At 52.9% G+C, this 19,747-nt stretch overlaps 2 protein-coding genes and 1 long non-coding RNA gene across 15 annotated transcripts in view; 2 read left to right on the forward strand and 1 right to left on the reverse strand.

The window, feature by feature from the left end:
- RIPOR1 (RHO family interacting cell polarization regulator 1) overlaps positions 1–8,892 on the forward strand; it is a 28,204-nt gene extending 19,312 nt beyond the window's left edge. For 3 of the 5 annotated variants that reach the window (XM_065925549.1, XM_065925548.1, XM_065925546.1), the window contains exons 12-23: positions 2–131; positions 207–1,940; positions 2,025–2,146; positions 3,005–3,137; positions 3,400–3,535; positions 3,660–3,821; positions 4,078–4,233; positions 4,399–4,595; positions 4,683–4,766; positions 4,876–4,966; positions 5,108–5,735; positions 7,677–8,892. In XM_065925549.1, coding sequence (XP_065781621.1) covers positions 2–131; positions 207–1,940; positions 2,025–2,146; positions 3,005–3,137; positions 3,400–3,535; positions 3,660–3,821; positions 4,078–4,233; positions 4,399–4,595; positions 4,683–4,766; positions 4,876–4,966; positions 5,108–5,205 — 3,043 coding nt within the window. In that variant the 3' untranslated portion in view covers positions 5,206–5,735; positions 7,677–8,892. Of the gene's footprint in view, position 1; positions 132–206; positions 1,941–2,024; positions 2,147–3,004; positions 3,138–3,399; positions 3,536–3,659; positions 3,822–4,077; positions 4,234–4,398; positions 4,596–4,682; positions 4,767–4,875; positions 5,034–5,107; positions 5,736–7,676 lie in introns of all 5 variants that reach the window. The other 2 variants (XM_065925550.1, XM_065925547.1) reach the window with 2 other exon arrangements.
- A 187-nt stretch (positions 8,893–9,079) lies between these two features.
- On the reverse strand, positions 9,080–19,481 carry LOC136161076 (uncharacterized). Of its 3 annotated transcripts, none has more exons than XR_010661684.1 (4): positions 19,382–19,481; positions 17,224–17,513; positions 14,985–15,105; positions 9,080–13,831 (listed from the first exon to the last, which is right to left on the reverse strand). It is a non-coding gene; the product is annotated as an uncharacterized lncRNA (long non-coding RNA). The 3 variants fall into 3 exon arrangements; XR_010661683.1 differs by lacking the exon at positions 19,382–19,481 and having other exon boundaries at positions 9,080–13,264; positions 13,416–13,831; positions 17,224–18,428; XR_010661682.1 differs by lacking the exon at positions 19,382–19,481 and having other exon boundaries at positions 17,224–18,428.
- CTCF (CCCTC-binding factor) overlaps positions 18,652–19,747 on the forward strand; it is a 43,372-nt gene continuing 42,276 nt past the window's right edge. For 4 of the 7 annotated variants that reach the window (XM_065925552.1, XM_065925553.1, XM_065925554.1 and 1 more), the window contains exon 1: positions 18,654–18,840. The gene's annotated coding sequence lies outside the window, so the exon portion shown is untranslated. Of the gene's footprint in view, positions 18,841–19,190; positions 19,732–19,747 lie in introns of those variants that run through there. The other 3 variants (XM_065925558.1, XM_065925557.1, XM_065925556.1) reach the window with 3 other exon arrangements.

The following is a 19,747-nucleotide window of genomic DNA, read 5'->3' on the forward strand; positions in this document are numbered from 1 at the left end:
GTCCCTTCGACAAGGATGACCAGCCCTCAGCTGCTTCTACTGTCAACAAGGCCTCCACAGTCACCAAGCGCTTCTCCACCTATAGCCAGAGCCCACCAGACACACCCTCGCTTCGGGAACAGGCCTTTTATGTGAGTCACATCCCAGGCTCAGCACCACCTTCCCCAAAAAGAGGTGGTCCTGAAATGTCCTTTCCTCTCTCCCAGAATATGCTGAGGCGGCAGGAGGAGCTGGAGAATGGGACAGCATGGTCCCTGTCATCTGAATCTTCCGATGACTCATCCAGCCCACAGCTCTCAGGCACTGCCCGCCACTCCTCAGCCCCCAGGCCCCTGGTGCAGCAGCCTGAGCCTCTGCCCATCCAAGTTGCCTTCCGTAGGGCTGAGACCTCCACTTCTGGGCCCATGAATGAGGAGGGGGCTGTGGCCCCAGCCTTGGCCAATGGGCATGCCCCCTACAGCCGGACTCTGAGCCACATCAGTGAGGCCAGCGTGGATGCCGCCCTGGTTGAGGCTTCAGTGGAGGCTGCAGACCTAGAAAGTCTAGTCCGGGGACTTAGCCCACCTGCGTGCCCAGATCCCACCCATGGGGAGCACCCTGCTCCTGTCCCTCCTGCCCTGGATGCTGGCCATTCTGCCACAAGCCCCACTCTTAGTACAACAGGCCCTGGCCCATCTGCTCACCTAGGCTTGGCTAACAAGACCATAAATTCTAGCTCTCCTGAACTGCCCACCCACACCACTACAGGCTCCACCTCTAGTGCCATAAGCCCTACCCTTAGTGCTCGAAGCCTCACTCACTCTACCACAGCTTCTACCCACAAGATGGTGGTCTCTATCCTCACTACCACAGGTCCTACCCCCAGTACCACAGGGCCAGTCCAGACCACAAGTCCCACCCACAAACCAGTGCTTTCTACCCTCACTCCTGCAGCTCCTAGCCCCAGTACTACAGACCCAGTCCAGACCACAAGCCTCAGCCACACTGTCACAAACTTGACACACACTGTCACAAGCGCTACCAACAAGCCCATGGGCTCTACTCTCATTACAGCAGGCCCTACAGCCAGTGCCACAGGTCCAGTGCAGACTACCAATAGCCCCACCCACGCCGCCCCAAGCCCCACCCACACCACAAGCCACTCCCACACTACTGCGAGCCCCACCCATCTCACTACAAGTCCCACCCACACCACCACAGGCTCCACCCACACTACTGCAAGCCCCACCCATACCACCACAGGCCCCACCCACACTACTGCAAGCCCCACCTATACCACCACAGGCCCCACCCACACTACTGCAAGCCCCACCTATACCACCACAGGCCCCACCCACACTACTGCAAGCCCCACCTATACCACTACAGGCCCCACCCATACTACTGCAACCACTACTCCCAAAGCCAAGATGTCAACTAACACCACTACACCCAATGCTAAGGACCCAGTTCAGAACACCAGAAGTCCCACCCATTCTGTCACAAGCCCCACTCTTATAACTGTAAGCCCCTCCACTTTTCTAGACTTTGCCAAGCTCTCCAGCTCTTCTGCAAATACAGACCCTCCCCACCTAGGCACTGACCCCCTGTCTGGTAGTTACCTAGCCTCCACTCCTTGCACTCAGGCTGACCCCATAGCCCCCAGCACTTCCCATCCAAGTCCTACTTGTTCTAGTTGGGAGCCCCTCACAAGCCCTTCGCCGAACCCCCCAGAAGCCATCTGTCAGAGCCCAAGTCTCCCTCCCTCACCCCTAGCCCCCTTGCCCCAGTATCCAGACCCTGGAGTGGCCATAGTTCCAGGGGCAGCTGGAGGGGCTGGGGACAGGAGGCTGGAAGAGGCTCTGGGGGCCCTGGTGGCTGCCCTGGATGACTATCGTGGCCAGTTTCCTGAGCTGCAGGGCCTGGAGCAGGAGGTGACCCGGCTGGAGAGTCTGCTCATGGTGAGGAGGGCCGGACTGGGCTGCGGTGGTACAGGGAGGGCAGCCATGCAGGGGCAGCAGCTCTGATGCCCTTCAAAACCCCAGCAGAGACAAGGCCTGACTCGGAGCCGGGCCTCCAGTCTCAGCATCACTGTGGAGCACGCCCTGGAGAGCTTCAGCTTCCTCAACGAGGATGAAGATGAAGACAATGACACTCCTGGGGACAGGTGAGAAGGGCGAGGTGAGGGGGAAGAGGGGAGGTGGGTACCAGGTGAAGGAGAAAGGTGAGAAAGGGGAACAGGTGAGGTGAGGCCAGGTGGACCACATAGAGAGCAGCAAGATGAGAGGTGGGCAGGAGGAGGGGGGTTCCTGGTGGGTGCCTCTGTGTTCACCCCATCGGTGTACTCCTTGTGCGTCCTTGGTGCCCATGTTTTCAACCCCATCTGTATCCCCAGTGCTTCTGGCCACCTTCCTCCTCATCCCTGCAGTGTCTGCCTCCCCCGTCGGTCCCTGTCAGCTCCTGAGTCTCCAGCTCCTCCCCTCTTCCTTGGCCTCACCTTGAACCCATGCTATGTACGAGCCCTTTCTGTGCCTCCCTGTGCGTCCTGGGTCCCTCAGCATCAACCGCCTCTGTCTGGATCCCAATCTGCCCAGAGACCCAGGCCCCTTGGCTCTCTGTCCCGGAGTGGCCTTTGCCAACTCCCAGTTGAAGATCTTGCGCGGCCCCTCCTCCCTCCGATGCTGCACAGGTTACGACCCCGTGCCCCGCGCCCCTTGGGCCACAACCTCTCGAAGTCCACTTTGTGTAGGCCATCCCGCCTGCAGCCCTACTCCCGCCCGTCCTGGCCCCAGCGATCCTGGCAGTCGTAGCTGGAGGGGGCCCTGGGCAGATGGGCTCTGGGCAGACCCCTGCTACCCCCTGTTAGTCCCAGCCCTTTCCTCCTTCTGGAAGCCTTCCATGAACTTGCCCATTGTCTGTTGTTTGTGTGTCATCTGTTCTGGGATGGGGAGAGCTTAATAAAAATTCACTGGTGACCAGATGATGATGTGTGCTCCTGGGGCGGTTGACCCCATCTTTCTCTCAGGCCCCCAAACAGCCTAGCACCTGGGGCTGAGGACAGCCTCGACTCGCCCAGTGCCCGACCCCTCAGCACAGAGTGTCCAGCTCTGGATGCTGCCTTGGTCCAGCACCTGTATCACTGCAGCCGCCTCCTGCTGGTGAGGCTAGTGGTGTTCCCCCAACCCTCCCCGGGTAGCTGCTTCCCCCAGGGAGCCCTGCGCCTCACTCATGGCCCTTCACCCCTCCTCTGAGTTCCACTCCCCAATGTCCCAGGGCCTGGTGCTTGCTGAATGGAACACCTCCCACACTCTGGCTCCCCCAAGCCTCTCCCGATGCATGCTAGGACTTGCAGTCCCCGGCCTCTATCCTCTCTAAGCTCTACCTTGAGGTCTGAGCCACTTGGCCACCCCTGTTCTCCAGAAACTGGGCACGTTTGGGCCCCTGCGCTGCCAGGAGGCATGGGCCCTGGAGCGGCTACTGCGGGAGGCCCGAGTGCTTGAAGCAGTATGCGAGCTCAGCAGGCAATGGGAAATGCCTGCCACCTCTGCCCAGGAAGGTAAAGGCTGTGTGGGCCCTGGCTCACGTGTGTCCTGGAGCTCCCCCCTTGCCCTGCCCCACCTGCACGCCTGTCTCACCACCTGCCTGCTCTGTTGCTGACAGTTTCCTGCATCTCCTCACAGTGGTGCAGTTCTCGGCCTCTCGGCCTGGCTTCCTGACCTTCTGGGACCAATGCACAGAGGGACTCAGCCCTTTCATCTGCCCTGTGGAGCAGGTGCTCCTCACCTTCTGCAATCAGTACAGCGCCCGTCTCTCCCTGCGCCAGCCAGGCTTAGCCGAGGCCGGTGAGTGGGCTGCCGGCCTGCCCCCTCTACTCTCCTTTCTCAGATCCCCAGTGATGGGACCTTAGGGAAAGGCAGGTCAGCCCACACAGACACGCTGAGTTGAGTACTGGGAAGAAATAACAAAGGCACATGCCTCAGCACAAAAGGACCCAAATCAGACAGGGACTACCTGGACGTGCACCAGGGATGGGGCACCCTTCCCTCTAATGACCCAGGTCCCTCCACTCCCTGAGACCTGCAACCCTGCCTCCCACAGTGTGCGTCAAGTTCCTGGAGGATGCCCTGGGCCAGAAGCTGCCCCGGAGCCAGGCAGGCCCTGGAGAGCAGCTCACCGTCTTCCAATTCTGGAGTTACATCGAAGCCTTGGACTGCTCCTCCATGGAGGCCTATGTAACCGAGACAGCTGAGGAGGGTGAGGCAGTGGCCCTGGTCCCAAAGTGACCTGGCCCTGTGGGTGGGTCTGAAGGTGTAGATCCAGGACACAAGGGTACAAAAGACCCTACCCCCGGAGGCTCTTTGCCCTGCCACCTTGTTCCAACTGACACCCCCTCCCCACTGCCCAAATTCCTTCTTTCAGTGTTACTGGTGCGGAATCTGAACTCGGATGACCAGGCTGTTGTGCTGAAGGCCCTGAGGCTGGCACCTGAGGGGCGGCTTCAAAGGGATGGACTCCGGGCCCTCAGCTCTCTGCTTGTCCACGGCAACAACAAGGTCATGGCTGCTGTCAGCACTCAGCTCCGGAGCCTGTCGCTGGGCCCCACCTTCAGGGAAAGGGTGAGAGTTGGGCAGGCCTCCCTGGAGGGTGGAGGCTGGGGTCCCACCTGAGTCCCGGACTGAGTTTGCCCTCCCACCCTTACCCAGGCCCTGCTGTGCTTCCTGGAACAGCTGGAGGACGAGGATGTGCAGACCAGAGTGGCCGGCTGCCTGGCTTTGGGCTGCATCAAGGTGACCCCTGTCGACCTTTCCCCCCGCCTCCCCCCCCCCGCCAGCTCCCCGAGCCCTGGGCCCTGAGCCTGCTCCCCTGGGCCCACCTCAGTGCTCTCTCCCCTGGTAGGCTCCAGAAGGCATTGAGCCCCTCGTGTACCTCTGCCAGACGGACACAGAAGCTGTGAGGGAAGCAGCTCGGCAGAGCCTGCAGCAGTGTGGTGAGGCTGGGGATCAGGAGGCACGAGTCTAGTTGAGTTCTAGGACATTTGGCTGCTGGGAGTAGGGGTGAGATGGGGTCAGGGGCGGGAGGGAAGGGTGGGGCTAGGACCACTCGTTGACCCCATCCTTATCCATTCCAGGAGAAGAGGGACAGTCTGCCCACCGAAGGCTGGAGGAGTCACTGGATGCCCTGCCCCGCATCTTTGGGCCCGGCAGCATGGCCAGCACAGCATTCTAAACTCCCCACCCAGCGGCCCCCACTGCCCCTTCCCCGCACCTTCAGGGCTTACCAGGCACTGGCAGGGAGGATGAGGGCTGGCTCCAGACATCCCTCCCTCACAGATTCCTATCAATGAAAATCTAATATATTCTCCTGTTGTCCTTGGGGTTGGTGGAGTCAGTGCCACAGTCAAGTGCCTCCCAGCCTCGGCTCAGCACACTTGCCATAGATCAGTGTCCTGGGCCTGGCCGTCCTGCCTCTGCCCTGCCCTTGGTTTTGTATTTTATTTACAGAGTTTTACAGAAAATTAAAAAAAAAAGCAGAAATGCCTTTCCTACATAGCCTGGAGTGGTGCACTCCTAACCTCCTGCTCCAGCATCTTCTGGCTGTGGCCCTGACACTAGTGTGTCCACACACCAACCGTGACAGTACCATGTGCTTTTGTCCTGGAAATCCAGATGGAAGAAGCCCAGAGGCTGGAACTGGGCTTGGAAAAGAGGGCAGAGGAAGAGGGTGGTGGAGTGTTGCTGAGGAGGCCTGGCCTGCAGGTGGGTGTACCTTGGGCCTGGAAGCTATGGGACTAGACTGGAGCTAAACTCTGGAGCTGGCCTAGAGAAGGCCCAAAGGGTGCCAGTCCTGGGAATGGCTCCCCAGCAGCAGCTGGCTTGGCTGGGAGGCAAAGAGGAAGGAGGCAGGAAGAGGTGTGGTGGTGGCTGGAGCTTCTGGCCACCAGGGGGCAGCAGAACCCCGTCAGGGAATGCCAGGCTTCTGGGTCTTTACTTCAGCAAAGGCAGCTTCCTACAGAAGGAGCTGTGCCCAAGAAGGTTCTTGAGCGCTGGGTGGGTTGAGAGGAGGTTCTTGCAGAGGGGAGAGCTGGGGCCGGGGAAGCAGGTGATGTGGGTGGCTGCCCTGTGACTCTCTTTAACAGTAAGTCCCTCCTGTCCCTGAGCCACCGCCTCTGTAATAACAAACCTGACTAAACCTTGTGACCTTGCCACAGCTGGCAGACTCGTGCTGCTCCAGGGAGAGGGCTCACGTGAAGTTATTAACCCCAGAAAGCTAATGAGTTCAGTGGGAGGGACCTGAGGGTAGGGTGGGACTGCAGGATGGCAGGTCTCTTCTTAGGAGGACTGGAGGGAGGCCCACACTCAAGGCTGGAGAAACAGGTCTTGCACCTTCCCCTGTCCCGTCAGAGCTTTCAGTGGCGACAGCGCAGGGGAGGGCCTTCCCCGGTCCCTGAGCCCACTCTGGCGTCCCCGTAGCACAGCAGCGTGACACCCTAGGGACAGTCTGTGTGCCTGCACTCAGGAAGAGCCAGTGAGGTGCCAACAGTCCCCCCCAGGGGTGACCCAGATCCCCAGAGAGCTCTGCCCCCCTGTGTTTTAGAGCTGTGTATGAAGAGGTTTGGCTGGGCCTTTAACCACCTGCTGGGGAAGCTAAGCTGAGCAGAAAAAAAACGGTAACAGGAAGGAGCACAGGAAACACCTGTGTGTGGATGCAGGTGGCTCATTCCAGTTGGGTGGGGGTGGGCGCGGGGGTGGGGGCAGGCCGACCGCCCTCAGCACGCGAGCTGTGTGTTCCCTCTGTAACTGTGAGGGGCGGTGCGGGAGAGATGGTCAGCTCAGTTTTGGGGGGATGACTGGCTGCAGTGGTAGGGAAAGGCAAACAGTTGATAGAGACCAAGACAGCACCCAAAGCTGGCCACAGCCTGGGCCTGCTGCAAGGGCCCCTGAAGCAGGGTTGCAGACCCCTAGAGCCCCTCAGGCCTGAGGCCCCACAAGAGCCCCACTGGGAGGACAGAACTGTACACTGACATCCAAAGCATGGCCTGTGTGGTGGGGAAAGAGGAAGTGAACATAGGCCTAGCAGGTCCTGGGAAAGTGCAGCAGGGTGACTGGACCAGCAGTAGCTCATGGCTCAACCCACAGGAGAGGACAGGGCCTGGGCAAGAAATGAAGGATGGAAAAACACCCCTGCCAGGGGTCAACAGGTCACTGGAAATTCGAGTGGCTCTACATCTCTAATTTCCAATTCTGGGAAGGGATAGGGGACCTAACTCTGTCCTCTACAAGGAGAGCCCTGAATCCTAAGCCTCGTATTCAACTCTAGGTGAGGGTGGATTGGAGGGTCAGGGTGAGCAGGAGCTAGAATTAGGGCACTGTGAGGTACAACGGAAGCACTGTCAAGGCCGAGACAGAAAGAGCCTCGGGCCTTTGCCCCATCGAGCCTACCCAGTTCAGAGCAGTGGATCAACCCCAGAACAGCCACCTAACCCCTCTCCATCAGTTACTTAAAGTCAGGCTGTACGGCCTCCTTCGCTCAGGCCCACGTCTATGAGGTGGCGGGGGTGGGGGGCAGGGGAAGCCCTTGTCCTCCCTTCTGCACACCCTGCCCTCCCTCAGCACACACAAACCCTCACAGGTGCTCCCATAGGTCTCCCCACAGGGCAAGGCTGCTCCCAGCACACCTCCTCCCCTGCTGTCACACAGGTTCGGAGAGGCTCTCTCTCTGGCGACTCTGGACAGTTTTGAGCCTGCTGCCTCTGGTGACGGGAGGCTGATGACGCCACCAGGAGTCCGATGCACCAGAGCAGGGAAAGCCTTTGCCCAGCTGTCCTGTGGAGCCTGCGCCAGCCTCTGTGAGGGGACAGAAGGAGGTGGGCCTCCAAGGTCTGTGACACCCTGAGAAACGCCCCATCGATCAAGTCCATCAAGGCCGCAGCAATGCCCTGGCCACCACTGCTGGGTCTCTCCCTGGGAGAAACTTATAAGCCCACACTGCAGAAAAAGGGACCAGGCTGAGGTAGTCCAGGATGCAGTTTATTGGGTCGGTGGGCACTGGATCCCCCCCGCCCCACACCTCCTTTCCTTTCGCCCTCTTCCAACCTTACCTTTCCTGCAGTCTCCTACTCTGCTTCCTCATGTATTCAAAGCTTCAGAGGACCAAAAAGGAAGAAAGAAAAAACATGTTGGTAAAGGCAAAGAGGCAGATGGGTTGGCACGTGGGAAGAGAACTGCTTCTTTGTCTCGCCCACAAGCGGGGCTGCCTTCCTTGTGTGCTTCTGCCTGGTGTGTGGGCACAATTTGCTGAACCCTGGGCATATGACATGCTTCCCCCACCCCTGGCATCCCTGGAGGACCCTATTTAGGCCATCTCTTGGCCATGGACAGAAGGCTCTTGGCCTGACTGCCAGACCTGGCTCTCCTGGGCCGACGTAATATAGAGGGTAAGCTTGGGAAGAACTCCCAGACCTGTATGAACTGCTAAGGAAAAACATCTATCATTTGGAAAATAAGACTGTCATTGACCTGCAGGAAGGGGCCCCTTGTTTCAGAAGGCTGCAATGGGGTGATGGTCACAGTTTGAGTTTGATATCAAGGGTCAAGTCTCATTTCTCTCTGAAGACACCCAGAGCATATTGGATCTGTGAAGAGTATTGACTTGGAGAAGCTGAATAAGCAACTGAATTGCCATGCTAACACTGACGTTTCTACCTATTTGCTCTGAATCTCCCTACAACTTTCTCTTCTTCCTCCTCAAGCATCCTCTTACAAACGTCACTCCACAACATTCCATTCTAGGCCCCTTGCTCCTCTCTTTTGAAACATACTCCCTGAACCACCTTATCCATTTCTCTGGCTTCCATCTATATGCTGAGACTGTATGCCTCATGGCTGTGATTCACATGGCTCTCTCCTCATCTCCCGACCCTCATATCCAACTGCTGACTGGACATCTTTTGAAGAGCATGCTCAAAATCAAACATCTCAAAATCTGCTTCTCCTCCCGGATTCTTGGGGTTACCAACTACCCAGACACTCAAGCCACACAACTGGGCCTCACCCTTGATTCTTGCCCCTATGCCCTCATCCCAACCATCAGAATCCTTGCAATTAAATGCCCTAAATATTGCTAAGTTCTGTCTGTTTCTCTTCATCCCCATTGGCACCACTCAGTTTCCAGACACGTTGACCTCTCTCCTAAACACTAAAACTGCCCCCTCACAGGCTCCCTGCCTCTGGTCTTGCCCTTCTTCCATCCAGTCTCCAAGATGCAAAGTGATTTCTAAAAACAGACCCATCACTATAGTCTGTTTCTCTTAGGGAAAATTCCAGCCCCCTCAACCTGGCTCACAAAGGCTTTTAAGTGGGTTCCTCTCTCCAGCCCCACTTCTGCCACGTAACTTCTGTCTGCACTGGACCTCACTGAACCATCCTTTGGGCTTGCTTGCCCCTCTGTGGTACACTCCTCATCTTGCCTTGCTAATGCCTGGTTACCTGATAGGCTTCAAGCTGAACATCACAAATTTCCTCAGGAAGCTTCCTTTCCACTGTGCTCCTGTCATAGGAGCATGCGTTTCCCCTAGTACAGTTTTAGGGGAATCACACCCCATTGCAATCACTCATTTACACCTCCAATATATACATCTGTAAGTATTTGCTGACTAGTCAGCTAGGTAACGCACACCACCCAAGTCTGGGACAGATGATTGCTGCCTTCCTTGTAGAGCTCGGTCCAAGTTTTTTGTTTTGTTTTTAAACAGCTTTATTGAGATTTAGTCCGCATACCATACAATTCATCCATTTAAAATGTACAATTCAGTAGCAGCTTTTAGTGTATTTAGGGTTGTGCAATCATCACCAAATCAATTTTAGAGATTTCATCAACCTCAAAAGAAACTCAGCACTCCTTAAGTATCATCCCCAGGATCTCTGCATCCCCTTTCCTTTCCTGCTCCCCAGCCCCCAAGGCAACCACTAATCTACATAGATTCTATAGATTTGCCTGTTCTGGATATTTTTTTCTTCTTCTTTTTTTGGCTGTATCACCTGGCATGTGGGATCTTAGTTCCCTAATTAGGGATTGAACCCATGTCCCCAGCAGTGGAGGTGGGAATTTTAGCCACTGGGAGGTCCCTGAATATTTCTTATAAATGAAATCAGGTTAGGTCTTTCCAACTTACTCAGTTCTAAAATTCACCTGCGAACTTCCCAGGAGATTCAAATTCAGAGACCAAGGAATCTTTATTTTAAACACGTGCTCCAGGCAATTCTCTGTTTAATCAGGCTGCATCTGCCTTTACTGCTCCCAGCAACTAAGGCCAAATACATAGTAAGTGGTCAAGAAATAGCTTTTGATGCACATCTCTAAAACTTAACACAATCTGAAAACATTGTGACTATGAAAGAACAGTATATGTTTAGTGCAGAAAAAGTCTGGAAAAAAACACCCCTCAGAGTCCCCTATGAAATGTAGCTCCTTAGAATGCACTTTCACCACTGGGTTCTCAAATAAGGAATGGAATGGAAGCCTGAGCAGGGGACAATACAGGGAGAGAGAACTGAGGTCAGACGAGTGGAGGAGACAAGTTGAAACCCCAGGGACCAGAGGGGGCAGTTAGAAAGGGGCTTGTGGAGTGGCTGAGGAGTTGGGATTTACTCCTAGGACACTGGGGACTCATGCATGGGCTTGAAGTGGGGGAATTTTGTGATCCCATCTGTGGTTTGGAAATGTTGCTTTGTGTTGAGGGAGGCGGCAGGGAGCAGTGAGGAGCCTGATGCTAAGCTAGGCAGGGATAGAGAGGAGGTTAGAGTGAAATGTTCAGAAGGTAGACTGGATGGGATTTGGAGACTGATGGGATGTGGGAGAGGAGAGAATGAAGCTGAGGTTTCTGGCCAGTGTGGTGGATGGATGGGGGTATCTTTCACTGTAAAGGGGGAGCCCTAGCGAAGCAAATGAGGAGGAGAGTGACAAGGCTCCTAAGGGTAGCCTGGGAGCCATACAGGAGGAAGTGTCCAGAAAGAAGCTAGACATGTAGATCTGGGCAAGAAGAGAAACATGTAGGCTAGAGGGAGAAGTTTGAGAGTCATCCTTGCTTCACTGTGAAGTCTCATATGACCACAGTGATATCTAGTGACTAATCTGTTCCTCCCACACCTGCTACCCATACCCTCCTTTTACTTGCTTCTCCATCCTTGACTTTTACCTATTAATACTCATGAGGGTTTAGTGTCTCCAGATTAATACAAGACAAAACATGAGGCACTTGAGGGCCAGGGGCATCCTCTCTCTCCAGTAGCACCCTAACCTTGAGCATAGACCTGGGCATAGAGCAGTTGATTCAGGACTTGCGTGCGTGTGTGCATGCTCAGTTGCTTCATCGTTTCTGACTCTTTGTGACCCCATGGACTGCCAGGCTCCTGAGCTGATGGCCATGGTCTTTAATTAATTAATAGGGCTCCTGAGCCACCTGGGAAGCCCTATTCAAGGTTTACTTACAGATTAGTAAGTCGTGATTCCAAATACCTCTTCTATTTACTAAGAGCCTGAAATTTCCACCATTAAAGCCCTCCCTTTGGGTTAAGGCACTGTCCAACTTGTGTGGAGGGGAAGAAACCTTTTTACCTCTAAACAAATCACAGAAAATTTGGAGGGGGAGAAAATGAGGGAGCAGAGAGGTCCAGAGCTCACCTGATAGACCTCCCTTCCTTTTCCCCCTCCCAAGCACTCCCTGAGCTAAAGCATCAAGTACAGAGGATCCCTATAAAAATGGAAATATTACCTAACAGAATGAGGAGCTCAGAGTGGCCAGTGAAAGAGCAGGAAGAGAGAGGGTGGGGCTGGAAGATCTGAGTACTCATTCTGGTTTTGTCAATAAGTTACTGGACAACTCTGAGCAAGTCACTTCACTTCCAGAGTTAAGGGACAAAACTGTGGCTGGCTCTTCAAAAAGAACTCTGAACATCAATTAACAGGGCAGGCATGAAGGTGTTTTGTAAAATGAAAAGTGAACAGATTTTTTTTTTAAAGTGAACAGATTAGGTGGATTATTTAAGGGTGATCAATGCACATCTCAAAAATGCAGGTAAGAGCACAGAGAACAAAAGTAACCTACTGCTCAAATGTGAGATGTAGGCCCAAGCAAAATCCTTTAGACTGTAGAGAGCAATAGTTTGAGCTGGGAGGTAAAATAGAATTTTCATAGGGTTCTGAAGAAAGCAGATATCAATAAGGAAACAAATTCCTGTGGTCTAGATAGGAGATGATATAGAAGGGCAGGTCTTTAAAATTTAGGAGAAAGTGGTTGGCCTTGGCAGTTCAGATTGAAAACTTTCCAAATATCTTTTTTTTTTTTTCATTAGTTGGAGGCTAATTACAATATTGTAGTGGTTTTTGCCATACATTGACATGAATCAGCCATGGATTTACATGTGTTCCCCATCCCGATCCCCCCCTCCCGCCGCCTCCCTCTCCATCCCATCCCTCTGGGTCTTCCCAGTGCACCAGCCCTGAGCACTTGTCTCATGCATCCAAGCTGGGCTGGCGATCTGTTTCACCCTTGATAGTATACTTGTTTCAATGCTATTCTCTCAGAACATCCCACCCTCGCCTTCACCCACAGAGTCTAAAAGTCTGTTCTGTACATCTGTGTCTCTTTTTCTGTTTTGCATATAGGGTTATCGTTACCATCTGTTTAAATTCCATATATATGCGTTAGTATACTGTATTGGTCTTTATCTTTCTGGCTTACTTCACTCTGTATAATGGGCTCCAGTTTCATCTGAATTAGAACTAATTCAAATGAATTCTTCTTAATGGCTGAGTAACATTCCATGGTGTATATTTACCACAGCTTCCTTAACCGTTCGTCTGTTGATGGGCATCTAGGTTGCTTCCATGTCCTGGCTATTATAAACCGTGCTACGATGAACACTGGGGTACACGTGTCTCTTTCAGATCTGGTTTCCTCGGTGTGTATGCCCAAGAGTGGGATTGCTGGGTCATGTGGCAGTTCTATTTCCAGTTTTTTAAGGAATCTCCACGCTGTTCTCCATAGTGGCTGTACTAGTTTGCATTCCCACCAACAGTGTAAGAGGATTCCCTTTTCTCCACACCCTCTCCAGCATTTATTGCTTGTAGACTCTTGGATAGCAGCCATTCTGACTGGCGTATAATAGTACCTCATTCTGGTTTTGATTTGCATTTCTCTGATAATGAGTGATGTTGAGCATCTTTTCATGTGTTTGTTAGCCATCTGTATGCCTTCTTTGGAGAAATGTCTGTTTAGATCTTTGGCCTATTTTGATTGAATCAAAAAATCCAAATTATCTTTCAAGGTTTAGTATCACTATACCCTTATCCGAAAGAATGGGATGACTTACTGTCCCCCCAAAACTCTTGTTCCCTCTTATGCCCTTGATTATGGCTCTTCACCTTACATGCCTTACCTTGTTAATGCCTTCTGAGCTTTTGCGTGCCTGTGTGCTCAGTCATGTCTGACTCTCTGCAACCCCATGAACTGTAGCCTGCCAGACTCCTCTGTCCATGGGATTCTCCAGGCAAGAATACTGAAGTAGGTTATCATTTCCTCCTCCAGGGGATCTTCCCAACCCAGGGATCGAACCCACATCTTCTGCATTGGAAAGGCAGGTTCTTTACCACTGAGCCACTGGGGAAGTCCTTCTGATTCTATTAACACCAAGCTGAAACAAGATGCTCCTGGGAAATGATTTGCTCCTTTATGAGTCCATTTCTTCCCATTATCACAGTTATGCATTAATGTGTTTTGGTTTTGTTTTCTAAATTTTAAGAGCGGGAAACACATCTTGGTTCATCTTTGTATTCCTTGTGCCTAGAAAGGGAGCTGAAGACAGTATTCAGTAAATCTTTGCTGAACTGGATTATACCTCACACGTGTCCTCAGTAGACACAGGGCAATGGGACTGCTCAGGTGTAGCTTTAGGTCTTATCCCGCAAAGTGGGCAGGAAGAGTCTTGCCCATTGTTACTCAGAAAATCAACACATCTCTCCTCAATTCATTGAGTCTCTTGCTTAATGAGTTCCCCAAAATATATAAATGACCACAATTATTGCAAGCTTTACCTGGGGGCAACAGTGGGAGCTAAGGAAGATTTGGAAATAGAAATGTTCTTCTGAGAATAATTGCAGAAAATACACTTTCCTCAGAAAGAATGGCTTCCAGGCCAAGAAAAGCGTAGTCAGTAAGTAATTCAATTAATTAATCCTATTAATTAATTAAAGACCATGGCCATCAGAAGGCAAATTTGGGAGTGAGGGTAGGTTAACAAGAGCATACCAAAAAAATTACAGTTTACATTTATTGTATGATTATCAGTGCCTTGAACTATGCCTAAAGTTTTACTTGGATTGTCTCATTCAATTCTTACCACTTTGTGAAGAAGTGTTATAGAGAAGAAACCTGCAGTTGAGTTGTTACTAATTCACTTAAGATCACACAGCTAATAAGAAACCAAGACAAGATTCAAATGCCGGACAGTATGACTCCAGCATCTGGAGGGGATGATATTAAACATTTACATTATATAAATTACATCTCAACCTAATTAACTGCTTACTGAAGATTTCTGGTAATATGGCTTCCCAGGAGGCTCTCCTACAGGGAGAGAACATACCTTTTGCCAGCATGTGAGCACCAGTCCACTTCTCAGTTAGTAAATGTCACTTGGCTTATCCATCAAGCTCCTGTGAACCTGATGAGTCTCTAAGAAAGGAATCCACTCTGGAGGCTGAGGGCCAGGTCTTAGAACCTGGTGACTTCACTACTGCCACGAGGTAAGCTGACAGCCTTCTGCTGATTATGCCCTGAACTCCTGTGGACTACAAACCTGACATAGTCCATGGGAAGAACACTTTCTTAAATCACTGGGCAGTTTTAAATCACCACAGTTCTCTCTGGGTGACGAAATCTGGGATAGTACTACAGGCAACAAACTTGTCCTTATTTTTATCATCCCAACCGTTCCCCAGGCTCTCACCATATTACTCTTCTCAGCCTGTTTCTGTCCTGCCTGAAACAGACTATCCTTTTGGACTGGCTTTCCGTCCCTTGATCTTTACGGCCAACTTCATGCACAAAGTAGGACACATCACCATTTCCTGCAAGAAGAAAACATTTCCTTTTGTTCTTTCCTAGTGATTCTCAGCATTTTCTCAGCCATGTTAGACCAGCACATGGGATCTTCATCTTCAGAGAGCAGAGAGCAGGCTCCAAGGCCACTTGGACCTCATTCTGGTTTCTAATTGATGCCTCAGAGGTCCTATAGTTGTAATGATAGTTGATACAGTGTAAATATTAGTAGTTGTCTTAGTCTGTTCAGGGTGCTATAACAAAATACCACCAACTGGGTGCTTATAAACAGCAGATGTTTACTGTTCACAGTTCTGACGGCTGGAAAATCTGAGGTCAAAGCACCAACATGGTCACATTCTGGTGAAGACCCTTTTCCTGGTTCACAGCTGGTGGCTTCTGGCTGTGTCCTCATGTGGTGGCAGAGGCTAGGATCTCTATGAAGCCTTTTATAAGGTACTAGTCCCATTTCTGAGGGACGTAAGCACCTCCCAAAGGTCCCACTTACTAATACTGTCATATCTAACATTAGGATTTCCACATATGAGTTTTGGAGAGGACACAAAGATTTAGACCATAGCAGCTGTAAAGATAACTGTAAGTACAGCTGAGGTTCTTTTGTCATCTAAATATATTGCTTTATATTTACCTACATTAAAGCTTTAGATGATATTCTTGAAGCTTAAAGATAAGATGGTATGAGGCAAGGTCTTAGAGAAAATGAATTATATTATTACAAGTACTAGAAAAAAAGAAGCTAAGAATTGAAGTGTAAATCAGCTTTGTTTCCAGTACACAGTTCCTAAGTATACCAGGAGCTTTTTGGAGTGGCAGGCTGAAAAAAATACAAAATGCAAATATGCCAGAGATGTCTGGTAATTTTTCTCAAAAAAAGTTTGCCTTTTCTTTATGCCTGAGTCCTCAAGTGTACATGAGATAACTGAAATAATTTGGTTTCTAGAAAAAGGGGTCACATGTAAATTTTCCAAATATTTCACACATTTCTAGAATAGTTAATCACATAAGGCAAGTACCTAAGACTAGGTGTCAGAAAACTTGGGTCCTGATTCTGAGAAATCAAATTATCCCTTTTCTTCACGTCCATACCCAATCAGTTAAACGTTGATGGAGGAAAACCACACACTGGGCCAACTGGTTTAACTTTAAACTCATAGTCAGGACTTCCCTGGCAAGTCCAGTGGTTCAGAGTCCCTACTTCCACTGCAGGGGGTGTGGGTTTGATTCCTCTTAGAGAACTGAGATCCTGAATGCTATGTGACCAAAACAATAATAATGAACTCTGTGGTTACAAACTTCAAATGGGTACCAATACCACCAAGGCAGTCCCACTAGGAAAACTGCAAGCTTGTTTTACCTCTCCCCTGCATTTGCATCCATCTTCACCCTTGTTACTCTAATTTCCACAGTGGAAGCATCCTGTTCCTATTCAGGGTCAAACCTCCCAGTTTCCTTATATTCTTTCATGAATTTTACCCTGATTTAAGTCAAACAAGGGAATTTCCTGGCGGTCCAGTGGTTTCACTCCTGTGGGTCTGGGTTCAACCCTGTAAGATCCTGCAACCCCTGCAGTGTGGCCAGAAGAAAAAAAAAAAAAAAAAAGCAAGAATTTGCTCTCCTGTATCACTCCCAATGACAAATAAACATGCTATAATCCTTTCATCTTGTCATCCTCCCTTGACATCGTATCCTTCCACATTTATCCCTGAATTTCTTTGCTCCTTTTGTAGCTAAACTTCTTTCATGTTTCTATGTGTGCTGTCTCTATTTCCTTACTTTCCTGATCATGCTTTAACCCATTCCACTGCCTGCTCATTCGCTTCAGTTGTGTAGGATTCTTTGCGACCCTGTGGCCTGTAGCCGGTCATGCTCCCCTGTCCATGGGATTCTCCAGGCAAGAATACTGGAGTGGGTTGCCATTTCCTTCTCAGGTCAACCCATTCTAGTCAGGTCCACATTTCTGATTAACTAACATAAATCAAGCCAAACTCACCAGTGATAATCACCAGTGACTTCCAAGGTAGCCGACTCATTCCAATTTTAGTATATGTGCTGCCGAAGCGAGCACCCAAGGTAGCCCAAGATGACCTCTCAGCAGCACTAAACGCAGTTAACCATTCCTCTCCTACCTGAGTACTTCTCTGCCCTTGGATTCCAAATTTAACACTCAGTGGATTTCCTTCTGTCTTCCTGGCGGTTCCTTCTCAAGTCTCTTTCTCCATTACGTTATCTTAAATGCTGGGGTGCCTAGGATTTGGCCGTGGAACTTCTCTTCACTTTCCTTCAAGTCAGGGGTCATAAAAACTGACAGCACTTGTGGGTGGCTTAATCAGCTTATGGAGTTTTAAAACATCTGATACAGTTGCCCACACCTGGAGATTTTACACTAAAAAAAAAAAATAAATAAAATCCAGATTTCCTTTAAAAAGAAAAAACAAAATAGGCGTCAGTATTGGGCTAATATTTTCATAATGGAACAGTCAGCTCAATTGAGCAGCAGCTGTTCCCTTGACGCTGGGTCCGTTTGTTCCCCCTTCATTCAAGGTAAGGGAATTAAAGATACAGTCCTGAGCCAGATTCGGTTCTCCTCCTGAGTCACCAGAACATCTTCCAGTCAGTCTTCAGGGAATTTTATTGCTGGTTGGGTAGAGCCTGCAGGTGCATCCTCGGGAGGGGGAGGGGCGACCGCACATTGAGGGGCTTAAGGACTCCGCCTACAGAGAGCTTAACAGTTCTTAGGCAAAAACAAGAAACGTACATTTTCAAAAACACAATTACACTGCGCCAAATAGCACCCTTTTGGCAAAAGACTGGTACGATCGTTCGTGTAAAAGCATCAAGTCTGGCCTTCCACTGGCCTCTCCCGGCTGAAGTGGCCTGGGCACACTAGGAGAAGGCCCTAGCCCTCTTCTCTCACGCCCAGTATTAGGAAGCCCTCTTGTAGGGCAGAGAGATCCCCAGGACAGCCCTGCTCGTCTTGGCTCGCGGGCGAAGGATTGTTTCTGAGGACTTCGGAGTGAGAGGGGACCCGCCCGGCCTTAGCCGTGGCGGGCTGCCGTGCGGCGCTCGGAGGGCGGGCCCGGCCCGGCTAGGGCGGAGACTAGGGCGGGGCTCCGCCCAAGAACCGCCTCGGCCCCACGGCCTAGTCCCGCGCGCGCTTCCTCCAAACACCCTCCCCCCGCCCCACGTCTGCCCTTTCGGATTCAGGGCGGGAGACTGCAGCTAAGCAGGTCAACTGGGCCGGAATCCTTGGCCTCCCAGAAGGGACTGCCTCCGCCCAGGAAGCCCCACCCAGCTGGAGCCCGGACGTCGGGCTCCCTAAGAGTCCACGCGCGACCAGTCGAGGGCGCGTGCGGCGTGACGCGACCCGCAGCGCGTCCCGTGACGCCATCGCGCCCGCTTTTGAAAGTTGGCGCCCGGGGCCGCCTCCCATGCTGCCCTGCGCCAACCCCTCCCCTCACCTTTCCTCCCCCGCCCTTCACTCGTCGCCCGGCCGGCCCCCCCACCCGTCCCTTCCCTTATCAGCACCCGCGGCCCCGGCAGCGCCGACGCAGGCGCACTGCACCGCGCCGCCGCCATTTTGTGTCCGAGCCTGTGGAGCGATTAAACCGTGCGCGGAGCTGCTTCTTTGGCGGCAGCGGCGGCGGCGGAAGCCGGTGCGGGTGCGCGGAGCTGGCTGGGGACGCCGGGTGGCCGGAGCGGTGGAGCGGCGGCGGAGCGAGCGCTGCGGGGGGTGTGGCGCGGAGGTAAGGGGGCCCCGGGTGGAGGAGGTTTCGCGGGCCGCCTCTAGGTGTCACGATGGGGCCGCTCCGGTCGGCGCTGGCTGCAGCCCGGCGCCAGCGCCGCCGCCGGGGGGTGTTTGTCTCCCTCTACCGTCCCTGCTGCGGCGCGGCCGCCGCCATTGCCCGTCTCCGCCGCGGCCGGGCCGGGCCCCCCTCCCCCCCCCGACCCGCCCGCTAGGCCTCCCTCCTACGGCGCGCTAGGCCTCCGGCGGTGGCAGCGACAGAGGCCCGCGCGCTGGCGACTCCATTTTCCTTCCTTTGTCTCTGCCCTCGAGGCCGGCTCTTGGCCCGGCCGCGGCCCGCCCTCTGCCCTCCACCCCTCTCGCGGCGGGTGGCCTCAGCCGAGAGGCGATCTCTGTGCCCGGTTTTCCGCGACCCCCTCGCTCAAGGGTCCAGACACAGCCACCGCGCGCGCAGCCGAGTTTCCGTGCGGTATGGGTGTCAGATCCTTGCAGACGCCTCTCCGGCTGCCCATCCTCCAGCCTGCCCGGTCCCCGGAACCTACCCGGCGGCCTGGCGAGCGTCCCCCGCCGCCCGGCTGCTCCGCGGTCGCTCCCAGTCCGCGCGTCGCCGCCGCTGGTCTCCGTCTCCACCGAGTGGCGCAGGCGGCGCTGCTGCGGCTGCGAGTAGAGGGACCCCAGAGCTGCCGAGAGCTCCCTCTGCAAGGCTGGCTGAGCTGCTCGCGCCTCGACGCCGCCTGAGCGGGCGGGGGGACGCGCGCTCGCCGCCCCCGCCGGGCCCCACTGCGCCCCCAAACTAGCGCCGGGCTCCTCGCGCGATCCGACCGGTGCGGTCCCCCACGGCGGGCGAAAAGGACACAAGTTCCCCAACAAGTAGTTTTTTTCTCGAGCTAGGGTAGGATTCTCGTTGC

This window comes from Muntiacus reevesi, chromosome 2, assembly GCF_963930625.1.
Source record: "Muntiacus reevesi chromosome 2, mMunRee1.1, whole genome shotgun sequence".
Lineage (NCBI taxonomy): Eukaryota > Metazoa > Chordata > Mammalia > Artiodactyla > Cervidae > Muntiacus > Muntiacus reevesi.